This window comes from Bidens hawaiensis, unplaced genomic scaffold (genome assembly GCF_021521415.1).
Source record: "Bidens hawaiensis isolate Kalapana, Puna unplaced genomic scaffold, B.hawaiensis_p1.1 tig00010563_1, whole genome shotgun sequence".
In the NCBI taxonomy this organism is placed as follows: domain Eukaryota; kingdom Viridiplantae; phylum Streptophyta; class Magnoliopsida; order Asterales; family Asteraceae; genus Bidens; species Bidens hawaiensis.
In genome coordinates this window covers 395,516-408,845 of record NW_027491806.1, presented here as the reverse complement: position 1 = coordinate 408,845, position 13,330 = coordinate 395,516, and the positions used below count along the sequence as shown (strand labels likewise).

At 35.7% G+C, this 13,330-nt stretch overlaps 2 protein-coding genes across 2 annotated transcripts; one reads left to right on the top strand and one right to left on the bottom strand.

The window, feature by feature from the left end:
- The first annotated feature begins 4,769 nt into the window (after positions 1–4,769).
- Positions 4,770–7,430, top strand: LOC143535522 (biotin carboxyl carrier protein of acetyl-CoA carboxylase 1, chloroplastic-like). The gene is made up of 4 exons (XM_077029747.1): positions 4,770–5,087; positions 6,700–6,771; positions 6,907–6,972; positions 7,276–7,430. The coding sequence occupies exons 1-4, from the start codon at positions 4,791–4,793 to the stop codon at positions 7,297–7,299; spliced, it is 459 nt and encodes a 152-aa protein (XP_076885862.1). The 5' UTR covers positions 4,770–4,790; the 3' UTR covers positions 7,300–7,430.
- A 1,747-nt stretch (positions 7,431–9,177) lies between these two features.
- On the bottom strand, positions 9,178–10,337 carry LOC143535520 (protein Asterix-like). Its single transcript, XM_077029746.1, has 3 exons — positions 10,198–10,337; positions 9,526–9,626; positions 9,178–9,380 (listed from the first exon to the last, which is right to left on the bottom strand). Exons 1-3 carry the CDS (start codon positions 10,327–10,329, stop codon positions 9,320–9,322), a joined length of 294 nt encoding a protein of 97 aa, XP_076885861.1. The 5' UTR covers positions 10,330–10,337; the 3' UTR covers positions 9,178–9,319.
- Between the last annotated feature and the right edge of the window lie 2,993 nt (positions 10,338–13,330).

Below are 13,330 nucleotides of genomic sequence, written 5' to 3'. Positions count from 1 at the left end.
ATGAGTTCACCAGTTTGTTGTTTATCTCTGAAGTTGCTAGATAAATACTAGCAGATCTCATTTCAGTCACTAGAGATATGAACCTTTGGAGTTGAGTTTCCAACGACTCCCCCAGAACATGGTTAAACATGTTGAACTTTTGTCGCAGCAAGTCTTGGCGACTCCTTTTCATATCTTCGTTTCCCTCATACACCTCGATTAATGTCTCCCATAGTTCCTTAACAGATTGAAGTTCTCTAAAACCAAGGGCAATTTCAGGTGAAAGTGCCATGGTTATAGTTGATAGGGCCCTTTCATCCTCTTCAACTTTGGCAAAATCATCATCATCATACTGTGCAACCGGCTTCACAACAACCTCAGTTGAGTTCTCACATTAATACATGATGATTTGGGGTCCTTTAACAATGCTTCTCCAGATCTTAGCATCTTTCATTTTAACATACTTCTCGAATCGAAATTTCCACTCACTGAACCCCTCATGAGACAATAGACGAGGTACACGAGTTGTTGTCCCCATTATGGAATCCAGTTCTTGATGAAGTATGGCATTTGATGACGCATTGCTGTTGGTTAACTGTTCCATTTTATTTTAATTTAATGTTAATTTTAGTCCAGGAAGCTTTATAGTCCTAGTCCAAGTGTCAGGTCCAAATAAAACTTAACCGAGAACCAAAGATTGACCGAGAACTAAGTGTGACCGAGAACTGATTGTGGCCGAAAACTAGTTGTAGCCGAGAACTGTTGTGGCCGAAAACTCGTTGTAGCCGAGAACACAGATTCGGCCAAGAACCAACAAACTTCACAGAGAACGACCAAATAATGGCCGAAAACAATGAAAATTGTCCGAGAACTTCCAAGAAAACCCAAAGATGCTTTGACCAGATAATTTTGGTGACAAATTAAATCCCGAAATCTCTGGGATTTGAATTTTAACCAAGATTAGGTCAATCTTCAACCAAAAAAAACTTTTTCTTTCTCCGACGAGAATATCACCGGAAAATCAACCACAACCACCAAAGATCAAAATCTTGAATCCTTGATATCACAATAACGAGCCTGAATAGGTCTAAGGCTCTGATACCAATTGTAAGTCCCGAATCTGGATCACTACAATTATGATATCAACAATCTAGGTGTTGGTGCGGAATTCCAACACTAGATGATTCAAGAACACAAATAAACACACAACCACGTCGAACACAAGAATGGCTTCAAAACACATGTTAATATTAACGTCGGGTGCTTAAGCACTATTAATACAATACTCGTCTATGATAACCCTTAGACGGCCAAAAACCCGTGAACGAACCACTTAACCCTATACAAAGACATCTATATATATAGGGTACCAGTATACTAGCCCAACAAAAGCCCAAAGCCCACCGAGAACCACTAAAGATCTCGGCTTACATAATATACCCTATCTAAGCCCAACCTACAAGCATAAACCACAAATATAGCCCAATAGTAGGTTAAAGGAAAACGAGTTATAACCTTAGGAAATGAGATTAACTTGGTGTAAAGATGTTCTAAAAGTGAGGTTTTGGAACGGCAAATGAAATCGGATTATCTTGTCTAAACTAAGAAATGAATGTTACGAAGAGATAATGTGTTATCTCTTAAGGTTGTGAAGAATCAGAATGATGCATCTTCTGTTCAAAGGCCTAAGTATTATAGTCTAAGCATGTTAGACTAGTACTTGTCAGTTATGATGCTTGACGAAGACTAATTAACGTGGAACAATCAAAACATACACAAGAATGAATATGTGTATAGACAAGTTAAAGAGGGATTTCATTTAATCTAAGGTAATAATATAACTCTTGAGAATCTTGAGTAGATCTCAACTTTCCAAGGTCTCCTATATGTGACTAAGTTTGTGATTTCTTGTTAACTGCCATATGATAAGGATTAACTTAGACGCTAGAAAGTGATTGAAACTTATGATAAGGCATGCGTTGCTTTATTGGTAACATCGGTGAACTCACTGATACAATGGTGTGGTATTTTTCAAATCATGAGTACCGATGTATGGTCATAAGTAAACTTAAACAAACTATGTCAAACTACAAGAAATGCGGGGATGGTAATCGAGATGATACCATTGAAATGATATCTCAAACCTATGATGAAAGCTTTTCTTTAATTGAGATTATATCTCAAACCTGTGTATAAAGGAAAAGTTTTTCTTTATCCCATTAGTAAGTCAGATAAATTAAAAGAAAGAGCTTACCATAGTAATTAAAAGAAAGAGCTATTCTTTATACCATCAATAAGTTGGATGATGTCATTCAATAACACTTCAATGTGAGGGTGTCTTACATTTGAACATGGAATGCCTAGCAATAAGGAGAATTGCAAACATGTGACATGGTGGAGTACACAATAGTTATACGGGCTAATTGGTGAGTAGACTTGAATGCCAATTCGTTGAAATCAGAATCTAGCTAGATGTCTGATATTTGAATAATAGACATGTGTTTGCCTAAAAATGAGAACTGTGTTCTTCAAAAGACAGTCGTTATAACAAGATTTCTGGAGGTTATGGTCTTAGAAGATATTAGTAGGCAATATTGAGGAAACGTTATTTCCTCTAGTTGGATCCAATCGCATAACATGACACGTATGATAGATCAATGAGACGATAAATAGAACGATAATCAAGCTGAATGATTGTTCGTATATTCATAATAACTGAATGATTACAGATTCATAAATGCAATACATACATACGGTTAAGCTCAATCCGCATCGATGTGCACCTTGAGGCTACCTATCATTCTAGAGAGATTTTGGCAGCATAACATTACTTCTTAAATAATAAGGCCAAAACTCTAAGCCCAAATGAACAGGAACAACCTATTTATAGGCCCAAGCCTCATTCGCTAAACCACTCTAGCGAATGGGGTGTTCTCATAGCGAATAGCTTCCCATTCGCTAAACTCCTTAGCGAATGGGCTTTCCAGATAACGAATGAGCCTTCATACGCCAAATCCTATGCGTATGAGCTCCTAGATTAGCGAATGGGCTTCCATACGCTAACACCTTAGCGTCTGGCCCTTAGTTTAACGAATGGACCTCATTCATTTACACACCCACAACTCCTACGCTTTCATAACTTAACTCTGTTATGTGTATGTGAGCTAAACTCACGAACTCACCAACTTTTTAGTTGGAACTTTTTAGTATGTATTCAGGTACCATGTAGATAGGAATTTGGACTAGCATTGTAATGAAAATGACTAAGGGTAGAGGTGCAAGCGAATGTGAAGATTAGATTCTAAGAAGATTAGTAGATTCTAACACGGCATTGCAGTAGTGCCAGAGTAGAGATAATTGTGTGGTTACACCTTATTTTAAATACATTGTACAAATGTTGTAACTTATCTTTATCAATAATATTCCACAGTTTACATTTGGTACCAATTTGCCCATAAAACGACCAGACCCCCCATGGGTGTGGCAACGTTGGCCTAAAATAAATGATATTAAACCCATACCTTCAAAAGAAAGACGGATGCCCGGTAGACTGACAGTAAAAGAAAAAAAGACCCTTTAGAGAAAGAAAACAAGAACAAAAAGGCTAGAACTGCAAGAAAAGTGACCTGTAAAAATTTCCAAGGAACCGGAAATAACATCAGGTCTCGCACGAATGAGGAAAAAATATCCACAATCAAAGGTGGTGAGAACAAAGGGTAGAAACAAAAAGATAGATTCAAGAATTGTGGCTTGCGACATGGTAGACTAGGTGATTAGACCTGTTTGAACGCCTTTTGGTGTATTTTGTTTATGTTTGTTGGATATTTTGGTGTATTTAGATGCTTTTAAGCGTATCGAATTCGTTTGAGCTTTTGGTCTATTTTAACATTTTTTTTTACCATTTAAGCATTCTAATTCTATTGGTAACGAAGCAGCGACTAAAGTTGAAACTTTATCATTATTTAATCATTCTTTTTATTACAACAGAATTACAAGGTTCCTAATTTCTACCACTAAAAAATTGAATATCACCCAAGTGTTTTTTTATAAACAACTCATACAAAGAAAGAGTGAATTAAATAAAGACAAGTCCCACAGAAACGGAGTTAAGAGTGAGTGAGTGAGGTGTTTGTATCACCTACTGTCGATTTGTCAGCTCGGTTTTGCTGTCAAACCAAAACTGAAAAAACTAAACCGAATGATTGGAACCCAAAAACCGATTTTAAGTAATTTAAAGAAATTAATAAAGTATAAACTCGTAGGGGTGTGCATGAAACCGAAATAACCGAATATAATCAGAATAACCCACTTAGCTAAACTGAAATAACCGAACCTAGGTCTGTTATATGTTTTTAAAAACTTCATTTTGTGGTTCGGTTGGTTTTGCTATAAAAAAAAAACCCCAAAAATACTGAACCAAACTGATTGGAACTGAAAAACCGAGTAATTTACAAGAAGTTGATATATAGTGTAGCCCAAAAATTTTGGGTCCAAATTGTCTGGCTAGTTTTTGAACCAAATTTTCCAAACAAAATGCGAAAACCGAAAATACCAAAACCAAACAAAACCGAGAATTGGGTATGACTTTTTGAATATCGTTGGGTTTTGGTTTTTCAGTTTTAACATTTGGGCTTGAAAATTTTTAGGAAAATACAAACTGGCCGTTCATATAAAAGAGAGATTTCTTATTATTGTTATTATTATATTTTTGTTATTATTACTATTGTTGTTATTTTTTTATTATTTGTTATTATTGTTATTGTTATTATTATTATTATTATCTTTTCAGGCTTGTGGATTCAAGAGATATAATGGAGCTGCAAATAAAACAAGATGATTGTGAAGTCATAATAAGAAAGAAAGAAGCTTTACCGCCTCCTCCCGCACCACCTGTTGTTATGATGCAATCTTCACAACCTCAGCCTATGTTCCACTCACAACTGCCACCTCCACAGGCGGCACCTACCACTTCAGCACCAGCGGCTTCTGCATCACCGCCAGCATTACCAGCCCCTGCAAAGCCAAAGTCCTCGCATCCGCCTCTCAAATGCCCAATGGCTGGAACTTTCTATCGGGCTCCAGCACCTGGAGCACCCCCGTTTGTCAAGGTAAATATTTGTCACTGCAACTGAAAGGTTGGGTAATGGGTCAAAATGGGATGGGGCTAACCGGATCAGGTTTATTATGGGTCAAAATGGGATTGGGCTGAGACAGATCAGTTTTATTGTGGGCCAAAATGAGATTGAGCTGAAACGGGCCAGTTTTAGTATGGGCTAAAATTTGATTGGGTTGAAGCGGGTCTAATTGAAATTGGGCTGAAATGGGTCAGTTTTAGTACGGCTTAAAATTGGATTGGGCTGAAATGTGCCAGTTTTAGTTCGGGTCAAACTTCAAAGTGGGACTGGGCTGAAACGGGTCAGTTTTAGTACAGGTCAAAATTGAATTGGGCTGAAACGTGCCAGTTGTAGTTCAGGTCAAACTTCAAAGTGGGACTGGGCTAAAACGGGTCAGTTTTAGTATGGGTCAAAATTGGATTAGGCTGAAACGTGCCAGTTTAGTTTGGGCCAAACTGGGACTGGGCTGAAACTGGTCAGTTTTAGTACGGATCAAAACTGGATTGGGCTGGAACTGGTTGGCTTTAGTATGGGTCAAAACGGGACTGGGCTGAAACGGGCCAGTGTTAGTACGGCTCGAAATGGGGTTGGGTGAAGTCAACATGCAGTTTTATTGGGCAAAGCGGAATGGTACCCTGGTGTAGTTATATAAATATAACAAAAAAGGATTTACAAAAGGCGGAGATAGTAGTTGTTCTCTTGCGACATGTCCCCGAGTAGAAAAGAAATCACATCTTTATGACTTTATCAACAAAACAATCACAGGGTTCTAAACATGCCTACCTAATTAAGCCCAATCCAAACATGAAACATACAAAATTAAAACTCGGCCCTTATACAACATCAATTAAGCAAATCTAATGACATTTTCAAAGACAAAGGACAGCCTACAAGAATAAAGCTCGAATTCCTTCTTAGTGTCGGTTCCAATCTAAAATCACCTGGCCCAAACTTATCAGCCCAACACACCCATCAAATTCCCAGCCCGAAGTGTATACTAGAGATATGGTTCAGCCCACTCACTTCTGCTCGCATACAGGAACAAAACCGGGATATGTCTTTTGACTTTCTGTACAAAGTTGACCAAGAAATGTCAATGCTGATGAAAACCTTCTGACACTGATTTTTTTTCCCAATACCATTGTCTTGTTTCTTTTGCTCAACTGGTTTCCCTTTATTTACCGGTCCAACATGCCCTTGTGGCCTTGTCTAGTATAAATACAATTTGCCATCTTTACATAAATCAACCTGATATTATTAACTCCTTATGAAACTTTAAAATTCTGCTTCTGAGCTATGTTTTCCCCTTGTATATCTACCTTCTGTTTCTGGCCTGCCTTCATGACTTTATGCATCCCCTGTTCAGTTTTGAACCTGAAAAAGAACATACCTAAATGGGTCAGTTTTGTACGGGTCAAAAAATGGGTTTATGCTGAAATGGGTCAGTTTCAGTACGAGTCAGCCCAATTCCTTTTTTTTTTTTTACACTTTTATCCTTGTAAATAATTAAAGCTATGCTAATAATCTTGTTGGTTATTTGTTTCTTAATTTAAAAGTGATATAAATTTGAGTTCTTATGAAATATATTTAATGTGTGTTTTACAAGGTTGGAGACAAAGTTCAAAAAGGTCAAGTAATATGCATTATTGAGGCAATGAAGTTGATGAATGAAATTGAGGTAACTCACTTTCTTACACAACTTGTGGAATATAATCCAAATTGTCATGATATCTACTGTGGCAGATTGTTAATTTTAGCTTGAAATTCTCTTGAAAGATTTATCGCTATTGATATTCCTTTGTTATTTTGTTAGGCTGATCAATCAGGAACGATAGTTGATATTATTGCTGAGGACGGGAAACCCGTGAGCTTGGATACGGTATTTCTCTCCTTTTATTTAAAATTTTATACTTAAAATACAAATGTGTATGCTTATGTGCGTAAAAAAATCATCAAACTTGTTTCTTTGTGTGTGTTAAACTTGTAACTGTATGTATATACCTATGTACATGCATAGGTTATGTGTACGTTATATACATAAACGAAATTTGTTCATATATATGTATTAATTTCAGGATAAACAAAGTAACATTGCATATCTATCATTTTCTTTCACTTCAAAATAATTTAAGATTAAAACAATGAATAATTTCTTTTGTTCTGCGTGTTTTTTTGTTTGCAGCCTCTACTTGTTATTGAGCCATAAGGAGGAATATCATGAAGTTATGTGATGAGTGCATAGGTAAAGTAATGTGGCAACATTTTCTCCTTTTTTATTGGTCATTTATGAAGCAAGCTGGTTTGGTTTGCTATGCATGGAATAGTACATTATATACATCTTTCTGTCTAATTAAAAATAAGTTTTTGATCTTTATAAATGAAAGTTTCTTTCGATTTGTCGTTTGTATGGTGGTTTACCGCTTTGTATTTGGTAACCATTGATTTCGGGTTGATAACCAGTTGCTTTTGAAAGGAAGGCAAATGATACACAATATAAACATCTTATACTACACACCGAAAGCTCTCAAATATTTTCAAATAAATGAACCGAACGTTTAGTGAACTACTTGTGAACCGTTCGGCGGGAAGCTCGTTTATTTAATAAACGAACGAAAAAGAACAAAAAATTTGTGTTCGTTTAATTAAACGAACGAACATGAACACATATTTCGTTCATTCATTTATGTTCATGAATGTTCGTTTATGTATTAATAGAAAATATTTAAAAATTATCTGGATAGGTCATCTGTTTAAAGGTTTATATTTGTTAATTTGTGTTCCTTTAAGTTCATTTACATTTGTTCATATATGTTCGCTTGTCTTTGTTTAGTTATGTTTGTTTAGATTTTAAACAAACGAACACAAATGTCCATTTTTAAATAAACGAACATGAACATAAATATTTGTTCGATTAAGTGTCCGTGTTCTTTTAAAGTTAAATGAATGAACACGAACATGCCCTTGTTCATGTTCATTCGATTCGTTTACAGGTTTCCATTATTCACATTGATGAATACATCGGTCTCAATCTCTAGGCTCGGCCGATTTTGTTTGTGTTCGTGAACATATTAATTTCCTTAATGAACGAACACGATCAAAAAATCTCGTTCGGTAAGTTTTCATGAACCGTTCGTGAATACATTATTTTCTTAACAAACGAACATGAGCAAGGCTTGTTCGTGTTTGTTTAGTTCGTTTACAGCCCTATTTTCAGATGCTTTCCTTTTATCATGTTAACATGTGTTGTGAAGATTAAAGATGTTTTTTTGTTTCATTTTTTTAGTTACCAAGTTATATTTTTCTTTGGCAGAAAAGACAATTTTGCCCCTCAGGTGAGGGGGACGCCGGCTTATGGGCCAAAACGCCTAACAAAATTACATGTCATGGGTTCCTTCGTTCAAAAATTTTACTTTTGGCTGAATGGGTTATAGAAGCTAAACCACGTGGGACAAAATCTATAAAATTAATTAATAAATAAAGTTGACCGCTATCAGTTTGTCATCAACTGAAAACAGATATAAACTAATTGATTTGCTTAAAATGTAAATGAATAACAAGTAAACTAAATAACTAATCGAGTTCTATCCTACGTCTTCACGGAGTTCTATTCTCATAAAGATGCAAATCTAACAAAAAAAGGCAAGCCCTAAGCATAAAAGATGTTTTGTGTAATTAATGTAAGGCAATCAGTGATTAAAGACGAAAGGTGCAGATTAAAAATGTAAATTGTCTCTGAATGATCTCATCCAAAAAAACCCAAAGCCAAAAAAGGGTGAAGGATAATCATATGTTATATACGTAAACTTGCATTGGTGGAGGTTTGAACACAACCTTCTGATAACAAATAACAATCATGTCTACTAAATTCCACAAATAGCTAGCTATTGGTAAGGTTTCGCTAGGAAAGTATCAATGGGGAAAACGCGTTGTCATAGTAATCATGAAGAGCATACTTCAGAATTTGAAGAGCACAGAAATATGATTTAACAAATTATAAATGAACGTAATGAAATCAATGGAGGGGCTCATAGTCAAGTACCTATTTTCATTTGCTGTCTGCATGACAAGGTACTCAGAGCTATCAAATAACCATTTATTCAAAGTGTTCAAAGCATATCAAGTTTCAGCTTCTTAATACCACCAAAAGTCACAAGTCACAACATAGAAACTAAACGATTACAAACGAATAAAATCTCCAACGACTAGATACAAACCTAGTCGAAACTTCAAGTCTTCACTCCCCGAGTCGGGCTCAAATAATTTGTCACCATTCCCATAATAGCAAACCTGTATCGATCCATTTCATTAGGTTATATTTTATCTCCAATATGTCGAGTCAAATATCATATTTAGCTAAAAAAAGAAACAGATTGATAATTAACATTAATAATAATAATAATAATAATAATAATAATAATAATAATAAACTTACATAAATCCTGTAGAGATCTGCTTTAAATCCGTCTCTATATTCTTCATATTAGCAAGTGATTGAGCACAGAATATGAGAGCAAGCCATGAACCAAGCTTGTACTGCACAAAAAATATCCATCATGCTATGAAAATTAGCAAACCAACCAAACGTTCAGTGAACCGTTCAGCGGGAAGTTCGTTTACTTAATAAACAAACGAAGATGAACACGCGTCTATTTTTTAGTTTGTTCATCACTCATTTAAATTCGTCGACCTTCATATATGTTGGTTAGTTTACATTTATTAAAATTCGTTTGTTTACGTTCATTAATATATTCATCAGACTTTTTAGGCCCGTTACAAATTACTCTAGTATTAATATTCTTTTTAGACCAAAAACACATTGTTGTAAATTGTACCTTTCGAAACGAACAGACACCAACAAGAAAACCCTGTTTGTCATTAAACAAAGGAACACGCTTTCGTGTTACATTTACAAGCATAAGCGAAACATTTATTCAAGAAAAAAAAGGATGAGAAAAAGAATTAAAGAAAATAACATCAAGGCAAAGGCAAGGCGTTTGTCCTCCAGATCAGATCTGATCTAATCTAATCTAATCTAATCTAATCTAATAATAATAATAATAACAACAACAATAATAATAATAATAATAATAAGTTAGTTAGTTACACGGAACATAACGCCGGCGACGCCGAAGATGATGGCGATGAAACCAGAGTAATCGATGGGGAGATTGTCTGGGTGAACCGGCTGAGGCTTGTAAGGCTTCGCCGATGACGGCTGCCTGGGATCAGACGACATGCTTCCGGAGATCTCTTTGCTTCCTTCTTTCTTGTCCACACCCAACGGACGCACTATATAATACCAAAGGAACCATTCATTTTTTTTTTCATTTAATTAACAAAACAAAAATAACCATAAAATATTCGGATATCCGTATCTGAATTTTGGACCAAAATCGCATTATTGATCAAACCTCAGAGACGATTTTAGCACTTTATTCTTATGAAAACTTCTAATATTTAATATTCGAAATATATATATTTTAATTATTATATATTAGTTTTAATTATGTTATTTTTAATTACAACCCATTCTTCTCTGTCGCCCATTGTTTGTTTACTTCAATTCATTTCAAAGTAAAAGCAAATCAAAGATTCCATACATTTTCTAAGAGCATTCTCAATGGCTTCTCTATATTGTAAGTCCCAAATCCCGATCTATACAATATGATATCAAGTAAACACGATGTATGCGTAGAATCCAAACACCGTGGTGATTCAAGAGCAATATAAATAAAGAACAAGATAAACTTCAATGCACACATTTATTATAATCAAAACTTCGGGTACAGAAGTTTTCTTGGAGAACCGATTACAATGATATTCCTTTAGACGTGTAACCCTAAATAATAATAGACAAGACTATATAGGGTGTTTACAAACCACAACCACCCAAGCCCACATCAAGCCCAATAGCCAAAAGCCCACCTTCAGTTATCTTACATCAACATGTATATATACATATATAAGCATAAACCACAAAATATGCCCTAACAATCTCCCCCTTGGTTTATTGTTTTCTTCTATTACGGTTTATTTATAAGATGCGCATGAGCTTCTCTTAATGCTCCAACCCACAGTTTAGTACGAATAATTGAGGTAGTCATTCCCGTGAATTCTTTGGCAGCAGGCTCGTACAACGGATCAGCCTGTATCTGAAAGGTAGCAAGTTTCTTGATATCCATCTCACCAAACTTTAGTAAATCTTTAGGATCCACGATTTGTCCTTTATTGAATCTAATCACAACAGAAGTGGTTTCTCCATCTTAAGCCTAAAACTGCATATTATCTAGCGCCCCTTCAGGGAATCTTTTGGTGATGGGAATCGATTTCACTTTATCGGTAAGTGGCCACATCACTGTCCTCATTGTCTTGTTAGTATGTGGATCAATGACTCCTTTAGCTTTCTTAACATAGGACTCTGCAGTAGGCATGTCGGGAAAGCCCTTTGAAGCTTGTAGATCCAAGAAATTAAAGAATTTTCGGGCCTTAGGTTCACCACATGAATTATGAAAAGGAGATTTAGATAGTTTAGTTAAATCAACTTTGGTCCACGACCTAAAGTCCTCTTCCTTCTTGTAATATTCCATGTTTCCACTTTTTCCTTTAATCAACCACATCTCCTTCTCACCATCATATCCCCAGGATACAATCCCTGATCTATCACCATATTTATCATAATAGTTCTCTCCAATCTCAAACACAAAATGTTTTGGATTATCGGAAGATGTAACATTCTGATTTGAGTTCTTCATGATCAACAATTTATTTTGCAGTTCAACCCGTTGCTCTGTAGACTTTTGTTCCCTAGCTAGATATTCTTTAAAACTAGAAGTGTCAAGAACATCATCTGTAGCCTCTGTTTGTATAGCATCAGATTCTTGATCTTCTAGAACATTAACGTTCTTGAAATAATCACCAAATCGTTTAACCAGCTTCTGATTCATATCATAATAAAGAGCTGTTAAACCACCCAGATTTGCTTGCAATTCCATGATCTTGGTATCCTTTTCCGCATTCCCTTCTTCCAGCTGATTAATTCTCACACAAATAAAAACTGAATCTATTCCAACTCAAACATTCTTCGTTGTAAAGCTTGAACATCAACAGCGGTAGAACCAATATCAACTCCTTTACCTTTGTCTTAAAGTAACTGATCTTGCAATGACAGAATATGGGTTAACTTCTTAGATGCACTTGAACTTCCAGCAACATGTTGAGCATATGAACATGAGGGCTCAACATTTGAGGTATTTTCATCTCAATTTCTAGGCTTTCAATAGGCTGAGTCGCAATAATCGACTTATATGTGGCTTGTACAACACTCGACCCTCTAACCAAAACCTGGTCTTGGATCTCTCCTTTTTCTCTTTCTTAGAATCAGACCAGTGTTATCTTTTAGATCACTCTCAGGTGGTTGCTCCTGAACAATAGGAACTGCTTGAGGAGGCTTCAAAGCTGCTCACTGCAACATTTCTTTAACATCGGTCATATGTTCAGGGGTAGGTACAGGACGCTGCAGCTCTATATGGTGTTGTTCCTCCACATGTGGTGTTGGTGGAGGAAGCTTTGCCTCATCGTCAGAAAGAACCTCAAATGTAGGAACAGGTTCTTAATGAGCAGGCTCAACATGTTCCTCACCAACAATAGCAAGCATAACCGTCACACCCCAACCGACAGCGGATTATACGCCGGAGCGTGAACGGTGATGGTTCATAGCACATGACACAAATTAAAGTTATAATATTTATTCATCACATTAAAACATGTCACACATTACAAGTAGTGTTCAAGGTAATAACATAGCATAAAGATAACACCGTTTATTATTTTATTAGCCTAGGCCTATAGTGGTACTACGTTTTGAACTTCAAAGCAAACATTAAACTTGTGAACCTGCATCATGTATAAAATAAGACGGCCAACTATAAGAATAGTTGGTGAGCAACCCTTTATTGAGACAAATATATATATATATATATATATATATATATATATATATATATTGTTTTGGTAAAAAATTACCAAAGCAATAATTGAACAAAGCCGTTAAGTGAGGTAGTGTGCTTTTCAATAATCAGGTAAGTAAATGCGATAAAAGTAAAGTGGACACAACGATGTAGCGAGGAAAAACCTAGGATCCAGGTGAGGATCTTTAGAAAAAAACCTCGGGAGGGAAAAATTATCTCCTGCCTTAATTTATTAATAAGTAAAATTTGAAGTACAACACGAGAACTGAA